The sequence below is a fragment of the Beta vulgaris genome, chromosome 5, assembly GCF_026745355.1.
Source record: "Beta vulgaris subsp. vulgaris cultivar EL10 chromosome 5, EL10.2, whole genome shotgun sequence".
Lineage (NCBI taxonomy): Eukaryota > Viridiplantae > Streptophyta > Magnoliopsida > Caryophyllales > Amaranthaceae > Beta > Beta vulgaris.
In genome coordinates this window covers 16,839,636-16,858,145 of record NC_079206.1, presented here as the reverse complement: position 1 = coordinate 16,858,145, position 18,510 = coordinate 16,839,636, and the positions used below count along the sequence as shown (strand labels likewise).

The 18,510-nt window shown below is 36.3% G+C and overlaps 2 protein-coding genes across 4 annotated transcripts; one reads left to right on the top strand and one right to left on the bottom strand.

The window, feature by feature from the left end:
* Positions 1-8,968: 8,968 nt before the first annotated feature.
* LOC125497556 (uncharacterized) lies at positions 8,969-12,358 on the bottom strand. 3 transcript variants are annotated; one of them, XR_008969371.1, is made up of 4 exons: positions 12,147-12,348; positions 10,086-11,353; positions 9,819-9,979; positions 8,969-9,723 (listed from the first exon to the last, which is right to left on the bottom strand). XR_008969371.1 is itself a non-coding variant. In XM_048644808.2 (4 exons), exons 2-3 carry the CDS (start codon positions 11,351-11,353, stop codon positions 10,527-10,529), a joined length of 744 nt encoding a protein of 247 aa, XP_048500765.1. In that variant the 5' UTR covers positions 12,147-12,358; the 3' UTR covers positions 8,969-9,723; positions 9,819-10,526. The 3 variants fall into 3 exon arrangements, 1 of the variants encoding a protein (XP_048500765.1); XM_048644808.2 differs by having other exon boundaries at positions 9,819-10,736; positions 10,820-11,353; positions 12,147-12,358; XR_008969370.1 differs by having other exon boundaries at positions 9,819-11,023; positions 12,147-12,344.
* A 126-nt stretch (positions 12,359-12,484) lies between these two features.
* On the top strand, positions 12,485-17,511 carry LOC104892907 (ubiquitin carboxyl-terminal hydrolase 19). Its single transcript, XM_010678931.3, has 8 exons — positions 12,485-13,641; positions 13,817-13,937; positions 14,099-14,203; positions 14,508-14,698; positions 14,789-15,124; positions 15,997-16,119; positions 16,214-16,943; positions 17,040-17,511. Exons 1-8 carry the CDS (start codon positions 12,757-12,759, stop codon positions 17,336-17,338), a joined length of 2,790 nt encoding a protein of 929 aa, XP_010677233.2. The 5' UTR covers positions 12,485-12,756; the 3' UTR covers positions 17,339-17,511.
* Positions 17,512-18,510: the final 999 nt, after the last annotated feature.

Genomic DNA, 18,510 nt, shown 5'->3' with positions numbered 1-18,510 from the left:
AATGAACTTCTTCATCCAAACGGCTTCCTTTGCTGCATCTGTCGCAGCAATGTACTCAGCTTCCGTTATAGAATCAGCAACAGTGCTTTGCTTTGAACTTTTCCAGCTCACTGCCCCTCCATTTAGACAAAAGATGAAACCAGATTGGGATCGGAAATCATCTTTGTCAGTTTGGAAGCTCGCATCTGTGTAACCCTCAAAATTAACTTACTTTCACCTCCATACACTAAGAAATTATCCTTAGTCCTTCTCAAGTACTTTAGGATATTCTTAGCTGCACTCCAGTGTGCGTCACCTGGATTTGATTGGAATCTGCTACACATGCTCAAGGCATATGAAACATCTGGACATGTAAAAATCATGGTGTACGTAATGGACCCTATAGCTAACGCATAAGGAATTTTACTTATTCGCTTAATCTCATCAGGCCAGAAGGACACTGAGTCTTGCTAAGCGACACCCATGTTGCATGGGTAGGAAGCCTCTCTTAGAGTTTTCCATGTTGAACTTAGTGACGATCTTATCTATATAAGTTCGTTGGCTAAGTCCGATCATCCTCTTAGACCTATCCCTATAGATCTTGATCCCCAAAATGTACTCAGCCTTTCCAAGGTCTTTCATAGAAAAACAACTTTTCAACCATTCCTTGACTGACTCAAACATGGGAATGTCGTTTCCTATGAGAAGTATGTCTCTACATACAAGACCAAGAAGACTATGTTACTCCCACTTTCCTTCTGTAAACACAAGACTCTTCTCCTTTTTAGAAAACCAAACTGTTTGATTGTCTCATCAAAACGAAGATTCCAACTCCGGATGCTTGCTTCAATCCATAAATGGATTTTTGAAGCTTACATACCTCCTAGGATTTTGGATCCACAAAACCCTCCGGTTGTCATATACACATCCTCTTTCAAGAACCCATTCAAGAAAGCGGTTTTGACATCCATTTGCCAAATCTCGTAATCATAAAAGGCGGCGATCGCTAGGAGTATCCGAACGGATTTAAGCATGGCTACCGGTGAAAAGGTTTCGTCATAGTCTATACCATGAACTTGCTTGAACCCTTTTGCAACCAACCTTGCTTTGTAAACCTGAATATTACCATCCTTGTCTGTTTTCACTTTGAAAACCCATTTGCAACCAATAGGTGTAACCCCATGGGTAAATCTACCAAGTCCCATACTTGATTTTCAGACATGGATGCCATTTCGGACCTCATGGCTTCAAGCCATTTTTCGGAGTCTTCACTCATCAAAGCTTGCTTGTAAGTAGTAGGTTCCTCAAATTCTAAAATCATTATCTCATAACTTTTGGTTAACAAGAAATCAACAAACCTCTTGGTTGGTATTCTTGTTCTACTAGACTTACGAGGGGTGCAACAGGAGAAATTTTCTTCTCAACAATTTGAGAATTTTCGCACGAATTAGATTCGAGTGGGACAGTAGGAGGTTCGTGTACGGGATGCACGTCCTCCAACACTTGGTCAGTTATGGGAGAAGATTCCTCCAAAGGAGGAACTACTTCAAGCCCACACTGGCTCTTGTGTTTCTGCTCTAACATAGGATGAACTATGTCCATTTGTTGCTCTTTCGAACTTCTTCGAGAAATACATTACTCCCACTTGCCTTTTTGGAAATAAAATCTTTTTCCAAAAAGACACCACGACGAGCAACAAACACTTTGCCCTCAGTCGATTGTAGAAGTAATAGCCCTTGGTTTCCTTGGGATAACCCACAAGAAACACTTATCTGATTTAGGGGCAGTTTCTGAAAGTAAACGCTTTACATAAACCTCACATCCCCAAATACGTAGAAAAGACAAGTTTGGAACTTTTCCACTCCATATCTCATATGGTGTCTTATCTACTGCCTTTGATGGAGTTCTATTAAGTGTGAAAGTAGCAGTTTCGAGAGCATATCCCCAGAAGGATATTGGAAGATCAGCAAAACTCATCATAGACCGAACCATATCAAGTAGAGTTCGATTCCTCCTTTCGAAACACCATTCAACTGAGGTGTTCCAGGGGAGTAGTTGTGAAAGAATTCCACAACTCTTCAAATGATCACTAAACTCTTGGCTCAAATATTCACCACCACGATCGGATCGCAGTGCTTTGATTGTTTTGCCAAGCTGGTTTTGGACTTCATTCTGGAATTCTTTGAATTTTCAAATGATTCCGACTTATGCTTCATTAAATAGACATATCCATATCTACTTAAATCTCCGTAAAAGTAATGAAGTATCCAAACCCTCCCCTAGCTTTTGTGCTCATTGGTCCACATACATCAGTATGTATTAGGCCCATAGATCACTGGCCCTTCACCCTTTCCAGTAAAAGGTGACTTTGTCATTTTACCCATTAAACATGATTCACACACATCAAATGGCTCAAAGTCAAAAGATGTTAGAAGTCCATCTTTATGAACTTCTGAATGCGTTTCGCGTTTATGTCCTAAACGACAATGCCATAAGTAAGTAGGATTAGTATCGCTTGATCTATGTTTTTTCTGTCTATGTTAAGGACATCTTTGTCTAAGTCTAGGAATATAGACCATTAGACCTTTAGCAGTGGCATAAAACATTGAATTCAAATAAACGAGAAACAACCTTTCTCAATTGTAAATGAAAACCCTTCATTATCCAAAACAGGAATAGAAATAATGTTTTTGGTAATAGCAGGAACATAATAACAATTATTAAGCTCTAATATTAATCCAGAAGGCAAAGGTAGACTATAAGTCCCAACTGCAACGGCGAACTCTTGCACCATTTCCAACTCGCAGTTCCACCTCTCCTTTAGCCAAGGTTCTACTCCTTCTTAGTCCCTGCACATTCGAAGTAATGTGAGAAACACAACCGGTATCAAATACCCAAGAAGTAGATTTGCTAAATTAATGTCAATGACATAGATACCTGAAGAAGAAGCCCCAGACTTCTTATCCTTCAAGTACTTGGGCAGTTACGCTTCCAATGACCTATTTGATCACAATAGAAGCACTTGGCATTTGCGGCCACCTTTGGCTTTGGCTTTGCCTTTGCCTGTGGCTTATCAGCAGTCTTAGTGGCAACTTGCTTACCCTTATCTTGCTTTTTCTTGCCAGCCCATTCCTTCTTAAAACCCTTTTCCTTTTGAACCATAAGAACTTCCTTCTTAGGTGCAAGTGATGTTTTGCTCGACAGTCATGAGCATCCCATGTAACTCAGCAAGGGTCTTTGTCACCCCATTCATATTAAAGTTCAATCGAAACTGATTGAACCCGTCATGAAATGGGTGCAGAATACTGTCAGTAGCCAACTCTTAGCTATAAGGAAAACCCAACCTCTCCATTGTCTGAAAATAACCGATCATTTCAAAGACATGAGTGGCGACCAGCTTGCCTTCAACTAACGCAAACTCAAGCATATTATGCTAAAATATCGGATTATTAAAAAGTAATCAAAAGGTGGGATGAATTTGAGTGAACGGCCCAAAGGTTGAATTATTAGATTTTTTTTTGTTGGAACATCATACCAATTTTCTTTATGTTAATTTGGTCCATCATTTCTTCTTAATTTTACTCTAATCTTCTCTACCTTATTCATGTTTGCATACTTATAGGCTTTATTTTGTTCACCTTTTTTTCCTTAACTCAATTTATTTTTGTTAAATTTAAATTTCTTATTGGTCAACTTTACTTATGTTTGTTAAACTTATTTACTAAAGTATTTTTTAAGACAAAGAGTCGATTTTTGTTAAATAAACTTATTATTGCAAAACATCACTTATTTTTCCTGAACTCATTTACACTAAACTTATTTTTGCTAAACATAACTATCATTGTTAAATTTAACTCTAAACTTACATTTACTAAATTTATTTTTGGTAAACTTCACTTCTTTTTATTGACTTAATTTATTTTTACAAAAACTTATTTTTTATAAATTACTTTTTCTTTGGAATATGAGCAAAAGCAAATGTCTCAAAAAATAATAATCATGGTGAATAATTCTTTATTTATTTCTAGATCAAACTTCTAAATTTTGTGTAAAAAGACAAAAACAAGAAGCTTCGGAAAAATAAAAGCTTCCTCCAATAGTACTTTTCCACAAATTAATCGAGAATTAAATGTTAAAACTCTTATCCCATTTCCCCAAAAGAAAAAAAATTGAGTTTTTGCAAGAAACTATCTCATATAAAATTGGTTACCCCAAACTACCTTATTTTTAACATTTTGTTGTTGATAGCCACCCTATGCCGATTTTCGGCGTTTGACTCTCTTTTTTCCATTTTTCTAATATCACGTAATATTACTTGACCTATTCAAACCCTTTTTTATTTTCCCCACCCTATTTTTACCATTTCCATGTGCTCTCTCTCTCTCAGTCTATATCGACACTTTTTACCACCAATAGATTCCTCTTCTACTTAAACTAAAATCGAAACAATCACCCTTTCAATCACCCTCGCAGTTTCCTCGAATCTCAAGCAATTTCGACAAGGGTACCTTTGTTTCCTCCCACAATTTTGAACTAAAAAGATAAAGTCAATGTCGAAAACTGGTATTAGTTAGATGTCAATAACAAAATTGTAAAAGTAAGGTAGTTTGGGACAATAAATTTTTTCTAAGGTAGTTTCTCGCAAAAACTTGAAAGTTAAAAGTAGTTTAGGACAAAAAAACTTAACTTAACTTGTTTTTACTAAATTAATTTTAGTTTTACAAAAACTTATTTTATATATTACTACTCCCTCTGTCCCATAATATAATGCTTACTTTTTTCTTTTCATGGAAATTAAGGAGATTGAAGGGAGCTAGTAGTAGGATTCTAAAACAAAAATTGAATAAAGTACTTTTTGTCTTGGAACTACTCCCTTTATTTTCTTTTTCCTTTTAAAAAGCTAAAACGCAATAAATACTTTCTTGAAATGGTGCAAATCTATAAATAGGAGCACATTTTGAAAGAAAGATAGGAATATGAGCACATTTTGAAAGAAAGATAGGAATATTTTGGGAAGTTTGTTTAAAAATTAAGGATAAATTAGTTTAAACAAAGTCAAAGTATTGGGTCAGACCGTCTGACCAATGCTTACTGTCAGATGGGCTGAGCCCAAAACAAGTTCTCATCACTTCGCGTAGAAACATTCAGAATGCTTATAATAACTTTATTCTCTCTCTTCCTAATTTCTTCAATCTCCTCTTCCAATCTCATCATTTTCCTCTTGAAACCCTCAATTTGCAGCTTACAATCCCTTAATTTTTCTTCTAAACTCTGGTTCTCCTCACTCAAATGCACATTTTGCTTCTTCAAAATCTTAATTTCCCTAATGTTCTCCTCATGCTCGTTCTTCATCCTCTCAAACTCTTGATTCGAAAGATTTAGCTTCGCACTAGTTCACTGACTCAGTGAGTTGAAACTGAGCTTCCTTGTTGTTGAGTAGCAACTCGTCGTGATCTTTGTTGATCAATTGATCCAATAGTTTCGTTAAAATGTTGTTTTCCATAATTGCTTTGTCGAATTTCAGAGTAATTTGGTCTTTCTCACTCTTCCACAACTTTGATTTTTTTTTTCAGTTAATGCTTATAATGTTTCAGTTGATGTCTCTTTTATTTCAGTTGATGTTTTTTACTTGTTTTTATAGTTTCAGTTAATTGATTTATTCTTTCAGTTCATTGATCTATTCTTTCAGTTGGTTGGTTTATCCTTTCATTTGATGTTGTTTTTCTTTCATTTAGACATTTTTACCTTTCATTTGGTATTTTTGATTTTTGGTTTTCTTTGATTTTTTGATGTTTTCAGTTGACAAAAATTGAAACCAACTGAATTTTTTTTGGAACCAACTGAACAAAAAGTGAAACCAACTGAAAAAAAATTGAAACCAACTGAAAAAAATTTGAAACCAACTGAAAAAAAATTGAAACCAACTGAAAGACGTCCGACCAAAGATTATGGTCGGACCATCTGACACAATACCTTCTCTTAAACAAATTAATAGAAAATGAAGTAAGCACAATATTTTGGGACACCTAAAATAGATGTAAGCACTATATTATGGAATAGAGGGAGTATTTTTCTTTAGTGAAAGTATTGGGTCAGACCGTCAGACCCAATATTCTCGTCAGACGGGCTGAGCCCAGTACTATACAATTTTAGTTTCGACTTCCCTCCACAAAACCAGCACCTCAATCTTCTGAAACGCCCGGGTATATTAAAATGGAGGCGACAACATCAACCTCGGTGGTTTCCGGTGACGGATCAACCGTAGATTCAAGTTATGGTAGATTCTCTATCTCACAACTTTCTCTCTCGTTCGCACATTTTCGCAAGCATTTCTCGGTGGTTCGCAAATGTGCGAAATCGGCTGTGCTCTTGGTGATTTTGGGTGAAGTCGTGAAGATGATTTAGTTTATCTAGAATGGTTGTGTATAGTAAGGATAGTAATAGATTTCGACACCTGTTGTTTGGAAGTGATAAGGAGTTGTTAGCCTAGAACAAAGTGCTCTTGGTGCTTCTGTTCTACTATTATAACAATGCCATGGTTCTTTTTATTAATTCCAGAAGTGGTGGAAGACATGGCCCTCAACTCAAATTAAGGCTTCTTTCAGTTGAGAAATCTCCTTCAACTACTTGAGAAAACTCCTTCAACTACTTGAGAAATGCTTGGGTATGAATGACATGGCCCTGAACTCGAGGTTAGTGTTTTGTTTTCTTTTCAGTTGGACTTTGTTTTCTTTCAGTTGGACTTTGTTTTCTTTCAGTTGGACTTTTTTTCTTTCAGTTAGACTTTGTGTTTCTTTCAGTTGGACTTTGTTTTGTTTCAGTTGGACTTTGTTTTTTTTCAGTTGGACTACCTGAAAAAAAATGAAGACTAGCTGAAAAAGAATGAAGACTACCTGAAAAAAAAATGAAGACTACCTGAAAAAGAATAAAGACCAACTGAAACCCAAAGTAAGTCTAACTGAAGTACAAAAACTAACTGAAAAAGAAGAAGACTAACTGAAAACAAAATGAAGACTACCTGAAAAAAAATGAAGACTACTTGAAAAAAAATTAAGACTAACTGAAAAAAAATTGGAACCACCTGAAAGTCGTCCGACCAAAGATTATGGTCGGACGAGTCCGACATAATACATTCTCTTTTCTTTAATATATGAGCAAAAGCAAATGTTTTAAAAAAAAGAATCAAGGTGAGTAATTTATACAAATATATTAAAAGGCGGCCTGCTTCAGGAACGGTGCCATGTGATACTCTTTTACTAGGATTAGAACATATGACATTTGATATGAAATGTGAGAGTTTAACCACTAATCCATTACAATTTGAATGTTTAATGTTTCAAAGCAAAACATAATAAAGTATTATAATTATATGTAAGAATAAAAATATGTAGACAAGCTTTTTGATTTCAACCTTTTTACTAAGCACTAAAATAACATTATGCTACTCAAATTTCATTGAAGTTGTTATTATTATCCCCAATTCCTTAGATGTTATTTTTAACAACTTTTTCTTTTGATCCATATGAGCCACAAAAGCCATACAAAGTACAAAAAAGGGGAGGGAAATTCGAACCTGTGGCCTATTGTTCACAACACTTCAATAATGTACATTTTTTAATTTCTTAGTACATAGCCTATTACGAAAAGTTAATAGAATTAATTATAAAATTTGTGAGTAACAATATATTTGATAATTGTAACTAACCCGTGACATCTAACTTCTAAGTTTTGGGTAAAAAGACAAAAAACAACGAAAAAACAAAGCTACCTCCAATAATCCTTTTCCACAAATTAGTTGAGAAGTGAAAGTTCAAACTTTTATCCCATTTTCGAAAAATAAAAAAAAATCAAATATTATCAAATCTCATATGACTTTAAATTAGTAAGGTAATTTTATTTAAAGAAAAACTATTCTCCTATTTTTACGGGGAGTAGGTTTGTACACAACTATACTTTTTTTTTCCTCTCTTTCTCCTAAACTACACACGTATTTAAAAAACATAAGTGCTATATACAACAAAATAAAAGGCTAAATACAGCATTTAAAATTACATCTAACATAACCATGGTTAATTAGGATTTTCTTTTAATAATAAAAAAAAAACTGTTAATATGGCCCATTTCAAAACGCAAAAAAATTTGGGAAACAACAAACAAGCACTCAAATCCATATGTGGATGTCATCGGCGACGGAAATTGCGGGTTTAGATGTATTGCTTATCATGAGTATGGAAATCCAGATGAGTGGATGCGTGTTAGGAATGAGCTCTTGGAGGAAATGAATTCCCAACGGCATTTATACTTTGAAATGTTGGGTGGTCAATTTGGTTTCGGTAGATCCTTTCGTGGGCTTGACTAGTTCCAACCTAATTCTTTTGCTCGAGAGGATAAGTGGTTGAGTATGTTAGACCATGGGTTTGTGGTTGCAACTAGGTATCAGAAAATTGTCACATGTTATACTCTTTTTGGCAGTCTTACGTTCTTGCATTTAGAATATCATCGCGGGAGTCAACCTCCAATGTTGCACATCAACCTGGGACTTATTGATCGTCACTTTATAGTCCTTATGCATGATGGTGCTCCGTTGCCGACACTGTATCCTGGATGGGATAATTACTGTAACTCTGAGATTCGTTTTTGGAAAAGCAATTTGCGGGGAAGGTTTGATCAATGGAACATTTTAGATAGAACATAATTTTTTAATAGGTTTCATTTCTCATGGCATGGTTTGAGCAGTAGGATTTCATTTCATAGTTACACCATTAACGCGTTTAAAGTTTGTGTTCTCCCTCAATTTTAGTTCATTTCACTTTGATATATAATAATGTCTCATGTTTTGGCATATACCATATTTATAATTGCAAGTAATGATTTACTTCTAAACTTCAATATATAGGTGGCGACATCAACCAAATAATTGATCAAGATGGTAACATATGGAACAAAAAATATAAGTTAAACACACATGTTTAAGAATAAATTTCAAACACTAATATTTAAAACTAAGACAATAAAAATACAATTATCAATTACCATGTACACTATCACCATGACCATATGCATGACTGACTCCTCTTCGACGACGATCGTCTTCGAGTTCAGGCATTAAATCTTCCAAAGCAATAGTCAACTCGTTGAGGCATCGATAATATGTCTCTTTATCAGTCCTATCGCGTATCTCTGGATGAAGTGGATATGCACGTGCACCCAAGTATTGCAAGCGTTGTCATCATTTCAAAACGGGGACGTAAATACACATATTATATTGCCTCTATTTAGTTCATGTCATCATAAATAAATACACAAATTTAACATAAACTATTATACCGCTCTATCAGGCATCTCATTGAATGGGATAGGTTGATGCATTGGACTTGGCCCTGTGATATGTTGTACTTTAGGATGTGTGCGATCCTTAAACCAACTTATATAATTATCAGCAACTTCTGTGGTAAAACGAGCATGAAAAGACCCAAGAATACCAGGTTGCATCAAATGTTGTTGCCATGTTCTCCAATTTGTAATCATCGGATCATGTACACAATTATATTTATGTATATTGGATCCCTTATACACTTTATTAGGAACAAAAGGACATGGAGGTATCACTTGAACATATCCAAATTGTCTTAAAACTCGAATAGGCATGTATGGCTCAGTAATGGACCGACAGTGAATGATTCCACAATATCGCGAAATTGGAACATCTTTGCTCGGATCTCTTGTAAAGGGGGTCCAAGTAACCTACTTACATAAAATAAAATATGTTGATACACAAGTAATTTCTAAACTTATGACAAAAACAATTAATAAAATGAAAGAGTAAGTATTTGATTAACCTCATCCACCGTCATGCAATCTAACGCAGCTCTGTAAATTAGTAAATCATCATTCGTCTTTTTCATCTTTCCAGGTACCATCTTGCAGCATATGGTGGTTGTTTCGCCCAATTCCCATTTTCCGTTGGCCTAAATCTTGGAAAATATTCATATATCCATGCCTATTAACTCAAATAACAAATACACACATCATTAAAATTTAAATACTTTAAGATAATATATAGTTCAAATGTATTAAAATTAAATCAATAACCATATATTTCTTACCTGAAGTAATGTCAAACAACCACATATTTGCTTAGTTTGAAATCGTGAAGCCTTTCCGAGCTGATGATACATATAAGCTAAAGTTGCAGCACCCCAGGCATAACTACTAACCCCTTCTAAATTCATTAGAAAAGGTAAAAAAATGTCCATTCACTGCATTATGAGTCTTGTCTACAAACAATGCAGCACCAACCAACCATAACAAAAATCCTATTGCAGTATGTTTTGAATTTACATTTTGATTAGATATGTTAGATTTTACAACATTGAATTTTATGGTACCTTTCTTCCAATTTTTATTTATTTCATCCATAAACATATATAGGAGGGATGCCATGTGGGTTTTCATCAATGATACCGCAGTTCCTGTATTCTCAGTAATTAGAGGGTTACCCACTACAGGTACATTGAGTATATAAGATACATCATGAAGAGTGATGGTCATTTCTCCACATGCATGTGAAATGAATTTGTTTCAGGATGCCATCTCTCAACGAAAGCTGAAATCAGAGGCAAGTTTACGTGCTCAAACATACAAGTTGATAAATGTTTTAATTGTGTTTTTGCAAGCAGAAGTTTAACATCATCTTGTTCTATAGTCCACGAAGATAACTGGTCACTTCGATTGTGGCATGTCAACAAACCTCGATCCTATTGAACGAAAAAACTATTATTAATATACACGAATTAATGAATACATGGATTAAAAAAGCATTAGAAGATGTGCATCTAACCAGGCCAATCCATATGTAGTGTGCAACATGAGCGCGAAAACCGGTAAGTAAATCAGGATTTGAAGGTCCTCCATCTATCCCTCTAATCAACTGCCAATCATCAATTTTGTGTACGTTTTGTTCTTCCTCATCCTCCTCCCCTATGTCATCACCCTCTACATCATCAGTATCATCAACTCGATCCTCATCATCCTCACGTTCTCTCTGAAATAGATTATCACTAAACAACATATCTTCTTTTTCAGAAATATTATCATTTGAATCATTATCAACATAGTTGGGGATAGTAAAGTCCTCCATATGAGTTTTCTCTCGATCATTTTTACTAGTAGGGGCTAAAACTTCTTCTCTAGCTTTCATAGCCCTAGCTCTCGCAGACATTGTAACACCTTTTCGAGTTCTATTAATTATTTTTCCAAGTCGACCACTATAATTTTTCTCCGATGGTGCTTCAGTGTCAAGTAATTGCCTCTTTCCTTTTCCTTTATTTCCATCTTTCTGGCTAATACAACCTTTTTCTCTAGTACTTGACATCTGATACATCATCATAATTATAATTAAAAAGAATTAAATGTTTCTCAAGTCTTATTGCACATAACAATAACTATGCAGTACATTCCAAAAATCTCCTATAGGTATATGTGTGGAGTACTGGAGTACTAATATATGGCCTACTTATTACCAACTCAAGTCACCAACATGAGACACTCCAAAAATCTGTCTCTAAAGCTCTGATATATTGGCTCATCATTAATTAATTACCACTACTATACTATACCTTGCAAAAAGGTGGTTGTGCATTTACGGTTGCTTTCATTAGCTTGGAGTAGCAAACCACAAATATCCTCATATACAGACAAACTTACTACATTTTTTTAATAAGTGGATGCACCAAATTCATTACAACAAGTGATCTCATGACTATCAAATTCATTAATCAATTAGTGATCTCATGACTATCAAATTTCGTAGTACATAGCAGCTTATGGTATATGATACTTCAGTTCTGTAAATATGAGTTAGTATATCAATTATGTGGAAGTTTTAGTTTTTTTCAATATGAGTTAGCATATCAAAACATAGCAGCTTATGGTATCATGATACTTCAGCTTATGGGTATCATGATACTTCAGCTTATGGTATCATGATACTTCAGTTCTCTAAATTTCAATATGAGTTCGCATATCAATTATGTGGAAGTTTTAACCATCTGCAATTCCAATAAAAATGTATTTTTTTCAAAAAAAAATATCTCAACACAATTAAAACAAACAGAAGAACAATATCTCAATCAAAGAAACAAATTCAAGAATCAAAGAAAACAGACCGTGGACTACGATCCCGGCGACGAGCAGATGCCGACGACGATGCAAACAAGATGGCGCGTCGAACGAGAAGTTAGAGGAGGATTTAGGGTCGGCGAGTCGGACGAAGCGGAGGAGGATCGTGGGCATCACCACCGTGGGCTCGCGAAACTGATGCAGACGACGATGACGATGCAGAAGACGATGATGATGCAGATTTCTCGTATGTGGTGAGGGTGAGGGTGAGGGTGGGGTTAAATTTTAATAAGGGTAGGTTAGTCTTTTCAAATATTTTGTTGTATTTAGTCTTTTTCTTTCACAGCCCTTAAAAAAAGCAAAAAGCTTCTTCAACATTAGGTCGCTCTCTGGTTAAAATTCTCTCTCCCCCGTCGTCAATCTTTTTTTACTGCTTCCACAGTTTTCAAGTTGCTGATTCAGACCATTTATGGCGGCTTTTTAATTCTCAAATTTCCCTCCAAATTTTTCCGAAACCAAACAAAACCCTCCTTTTTTTTATCTTTCCCTCCCAAATTTCAGTCAAACATCAACTTTTCATCGCTAATTTTTGTTCGTCCCTCCTTTCTTTCTAGATTTCAAAATTCCTCTTTTTTCTCACTCTTTCGCTCTCTGTTAATGGAGGAACAAACCCAGAAAACCAAAATCTCAATTCCAATTACAAAAGAAACCCCACCTTCGGAAAATATGCAATTGAAAAACCCTTTATTAGATTTTGCGCAAGTTGATCAAATTCTTGGTGAGTGTTCGAGTACTAAAGAAACCGAAAATCTAGTTGTTGAAACCACGGAAAGCGATAACCCAGTTGTTCAAATTATGGAAACTGAAAACCCTTGTTTAGATTTTACGCAATCTGAACAAAAAACCCTAGGTGGGTTTTCGGAAATCGAAGATGCTGAGTGTAGTAAAACCCTAGAAGAGTCTGTGAAGGAAGATTCCTTGTTTAGCAAAACCCTAGAAGAGTCTCTGAAGGAAGGGGATGAAAAATTGGAATTAAAAGATGCACAAATTAAGAAAACCCTAGATGAATCTGTTAATGAAAGGGGTGAGAATTGGGAAGATGTTGATTTCACTAAAACCCTAGATGATTTGTCAGCTGATACCGAGATCTTTGAGAAATTAATAGATTTTGGTGACAATGATGAAGGTGGAAATTTATTAGATAAGGTGGAGGAAACAAGATTAAGTCCAATGGTTGGTCCATTGGTTGAATATCACTTCCCGGAGAAGTGTGATTGTGGGGATGAGGAAGAGGACGAGGAAGGGTGCTATAGGAGAAATCGTTTCCCAGATTGGCGGTCGCCGAGACGGTTTAACCATGATGAACCTCACTCTTGCAGAGCTGGTGGATATTATGGTGGGAGGTATATGAGAATGATGGGTAGAGATCATCACCATAGGAGACATTGTAGAAGAAGGCCTTTGTATCCAGGAAGGGAAAGAGAAAATGAATTGTTTCGGTATCCGAGTATGGGATGTTATGAACCTGAGCCATGTCCAGTGGTATGATATTGCTTTGCTATAATTGAAAGTTTGTTTTTATTGTGGTTTTTTAAAATGGAATTCTGATATTGTATAGACCTTCTGAGTGTAAAATTGTGGGTGAAAACACGTGAGAAAATTGCACATTGATTATCCTTGTGTTTGTTTGCTTTAATTGTATTGGTTTTTGTGGCAGGGTGCGGGTCTTGCAAACCTTGGGAATACATGTTTTCTAAATGCTATATTGCAGTGCTTCACTCACACAGTTCCTTTTGTTGAAGGACTGCTTTCTCTCAAACATGAGGCATCGAGTCATGGTGAGATTTGAAGTGAACACCATCCTGTTTTAATGGATATAATTGTCTCTTTATTGAATTCAATAGGAAAATGAGAATTTTTCGTTTGATGTCCTTGTAAATTTTTTTGGGCGGTGATGTTTATATTTCATTTGCTCTTTGGTCCTGAAATTATATTGCAGGTGATGAGTTTTGTGTGATCTGTGCCGTGCGTGAACAGATTGAGCATTCACTTGCATATTCAGGGCGTGTGATCTCACCATCCAACCTTGTGGATAATTTGAGCAGTATCCTGTGATTAATTTTGATAATAGTAAATTTGCACTATTCTTTGTTTTATTGTTGTCAGTTTTTCGTGCTAGTATGCTTAGATGTGTCTTACTTAATTTGCGAGATCTTTGTAGGAAGGAGTTAAGCGTCATATGTAACATGGTTGCTTTCATTTTTTTGTGTACTAGGTAGGTATAGTTTGGAGAAAAAGGATTAGCAGCTAGATTCTTATTTGTGTTGTAAGAATTTTTAGTCACGTTGACATATCTTCTAGATGAGAACATGTCCAATATATTGCTATCTTTGACCTCAATTTCCTAGACATTTCCTCTTTCTTCCAGAGATACCAGCAAGAAGATGCCCATGAGTTTTTACAGTGTTTGTCGGATAAGCTTGACCGTAGTTGGTCAAAGTACGAGGCAAGTGCAAATGATGCTTCCGGACCTAACAATTTACCATTGCCTGATGATCCATTGGTGAACCAGATTTTTGGTGGCCGTCTTGTAAGCCAGGTTGCTCTTGATAAATGTTCTTTTTGGTTTGTTTAGCCTACCAAATTCTTGTTGGAGTTATTGTGAACTAATTTTTTATCTCAAACTCAGGTTCGGTGCTGCAAATGTGGTCATAATTCTGACACTTATGAACCCCTAATTGACCTAAGTTTGGAGATTGAGGAAGTGGACAGTTTGGAAAATGCTTTAAAATCTTTTACTAAGGTGGAAAGTATTGAAGACACAGAAAAGTTTACATGTGACAGTTGCAAAGAGCAGGTGCAAGTAGAGAAGCAGCTAATGCTGTATCAAGCTCCTTCTGTAGCTGCCTTCCATTTGAAGAGGTTTAAGAGTGATGGTGTTGATGTTGAGAAAATTGACAAGACAGTGGAGTACCCACTGGACCTAGACTTGGCCCCTTACACCAAAGGCTCTAATGATGAGAATGTATGTTCCTATATGAAATATATGTTGTTTTTTGTGTTCGAAATATTGTTGAATTGATTAACCATCTCTTTTATTTATTTAAACACTTCTATTTATACTAACATCTGCTAGATAGGGGGTATATGTTTATCCAGGCCTTGTGAAACATATAATATATAGTATATGTTTATCCAGCCATAGTGAAATACATAAATATAAAATGGTAGTTTGGCAATAAATTTGAGTAGTTCGGTTTATACTCCAAGGTGGATCTAGACAATAGCTATTCTGTAATGAGATATAGTTGGAGGATTTGGGAAATTTGTTCTTCAGTGAAATAGAGCTAGTCGGCCTATTAGTGTTTACCTTTATAAAATCAAATTATGCCAACTTTCACCCATACCATTTCTTCTGCCACTTACAGTTAGCTCCTCTCCTATAGTTTTAGTCGTCAATTTCTTAAACTTCTGTTATAGAAAAGGTGCAACACTTTTCAGAAGCTAAACATGATTATGGGGGTGGTAACTGGTAACCCTTGGTTCTTATTAGTGACCTCTTCATAGCACGACATTCTCATAAACAAAATTTGACTTCCTATCATGTTTTCAAAATTTATGGGTACTTAGCCTCTTAGAGTTGACAATGTAAGAGATCTCTTTGATTGTATATATGTGATTGTTCATATAAATATATTAAGAATATATTAAGAATAAAAGGTTCTCTCATTCGGGAACTGAACTGAGTAGCAGAACTTTTATTTACTATGTTTTGTCCTCATTGAAGTTCTGTTGTCAGCTTCAACCCCCCCCCCCCCCCCCCTTTGCTAAACACACTGAATAAGAAGACATGACTTTTTTTAATGTAACCTGTATTGATCTTTGCATTCTTTGCAGGAAAATTTGAAATACGAATTATTTGCCATTGTTGTGCATGTTGGACATTGGTCCACTTCAGGGCACTACTTCTGCTATATCCGTACTTCCCCGGACAAATGGTATCGGTTTGACGATTCAAAGGTATTTTTGATATGAACATATGGTATAATTTCTGGTCTCAGATTGCTTTGAGTTTGAGAAATTATACATTTACTATGTCTTGATTTGTGCTCAGGTCACTAGGGTTTATGAAGAAATTGCGCTCTGTCAAGATGCATACATTCTTTTCTATGCAAGAAAAGGCACACCATGGTTTGGTAGTTTGATTGAGAAGTGGAAAGCGGAGTGTTCTAAGAAAGTCCTTAGCACTTCTCCCAAGTCTGTTCTGGATGATATGGACCTTCCATCTACTTCATACCCTCTTGGGACGGGTTTTCATGGTTGCAAGGCTAGTGATTCCAGGGATGCTTTTGGGGACACTTTTAATGAGCCTGCAAGTGAGGTAAAGCGAGATGAAAATAAAATTATGGCCGGTGCTGAGACAGGGGATCTTCATTGTTCTGAGGCTGGGAGAAACAGAGATACTTCTGTAGCGCCTTTAAGTGATCTTAGACAAGATGTGGTTGAAAAGAAAGCTGGTGTTGATGCTCAGAATTCTGCTGTAGCAAAACAAAGTTCTGCTCCGTCTTCGAGTGTGCCTATTATTGAGGAGGTCAAGGAAGTTAAAGCTGAAATTGATATTCTTTTGTTGTTGGAAGAAGATTGTGATTCCAGCAAGAACCGTACTTGTTCTAACAAAATTGGTGAAATTGAACAGATGAGTAGTGGAACTGGAATATGGAACCCCCCTTCACATTTTGAGAACATCTTTGACGGTGAGCCCAAATTTGATGTAGGCATTGAACCTTCAACTCCCCTAGGAGCTCAAAGTCCGGATATATATTCTGATGAGGAGCAGCCAGCAGGTAAATATCATTCAACCGATGAGTAACCTTAACCTGTTTTCCCATTCCAACTAGTAGTAAAACTAACTGTACATCCCTTAAATTGAAAACTTTCAGACGCGGCATATTCTGTCCCACATGAACATCTCAAAATAGTAGACAAGTCATCATCAGCTAAGAAATCGAGCAATACAAGTAAACACGACGTGAAAAGGAAGGAGGCGGCCAAATATATACGTAAGTCAATGACCAGCGCTAGGGGCCAGATGTTACTAGCTGCCGTTTATGGTTCACGCAGTGACAATTCATTGATGAAGAAAAAGCGAAAACAACCTTCATTTGTCCATGGTAAAAATTCTCCCAAGAAACGGGTTAAAATCAGTCCAAAACGTGTCTTGCGGCCGCTGACAGCTTAAAACAATGTTTGGTGCTCTTATGTATCTAAATATATTTTGTTCATGGGTTAAATATATTTTGGTTTCCTAGGATTACCTATATTTTGTTAGAGATCTGGGTTTAATCTAAGGTTTAGGTTTCTGACAGGATCATTTTGTACATGGTCGTATTCGTTATAACAAATTTTGAAGTACATTTTGCAGCACATAGAATAGGGTGTGGGCAATTATCTGATATATTTTAACAAGCAGGGGAGCTTTCTGCCTCGGCAGAAGAATGTGATAACATTGAGTTCGAACATCAGGTAATGTGAATCAATTTTCAACCTCTGCAATAACCTTGAGCTGTTTGAGCAGTCAGCGCTTTATACGGGGAAATGAGTTTACACATCAGGTAATGTCGGCAACAATCCATGTTTTTTCACACAAAATTACATATGATTATTAGTGGCAATGTCTAGCATCGTTAGGGCATGTATCCCCCATGACCACCCCCTTCACCACCACAAACTCCGTAACGGCGTAGCCTTAATCGCAGGCCCCACCAGGAGCGTAGCGCTTTCCATCGCTGGAGCTGTTGTGAGTTCCTCTAGCATGCCCTTCTTCACCATTACAGATCTCAGTTCAACCACTGATTCCATCAATACTATCTTATCCACCTCCTGCCCCGTTTCCACCATAACTGCATCACAACCTTCCCAGAGTGTCCCCTTTCCCTGTGAGAACCATACCACCTTCGTGGTCCCTGCCTATACCACCCTGCTGCATAACCTTTGACATGCTACCACCATTGCCACCACCACAATAAAGAACCCAACCGCTAGAGGCATCATCTTTTCAAAATCCATCTTTTCAAACTCCACCTTCATTACTTCCACCATAGGTGACACCACCACCACCTTCGTTTACCACCACCATGATCACTTGCATGGAAATAGGGAGGGGGGGGGGGGGGGAGAAGGGAGGGGTAGAGCAGGCCATGGCCACCCCCATCAACCAAAATATTATTTAAAATGCTTTAATATAGTTAGAAAGAAGTATTAGCTTAGTTCGTAAAAATACTATGTGGAATTGTGTAAGTTACAGGTTCAAGAATCAAGATTGTACTTTTTTCCTTTTTTTTTTTGCTTGAAGAGAATATTTGTTACTTTTTTGGCCCTTGATAAGAAAATCCTGATTTTGCCATTGCTAGC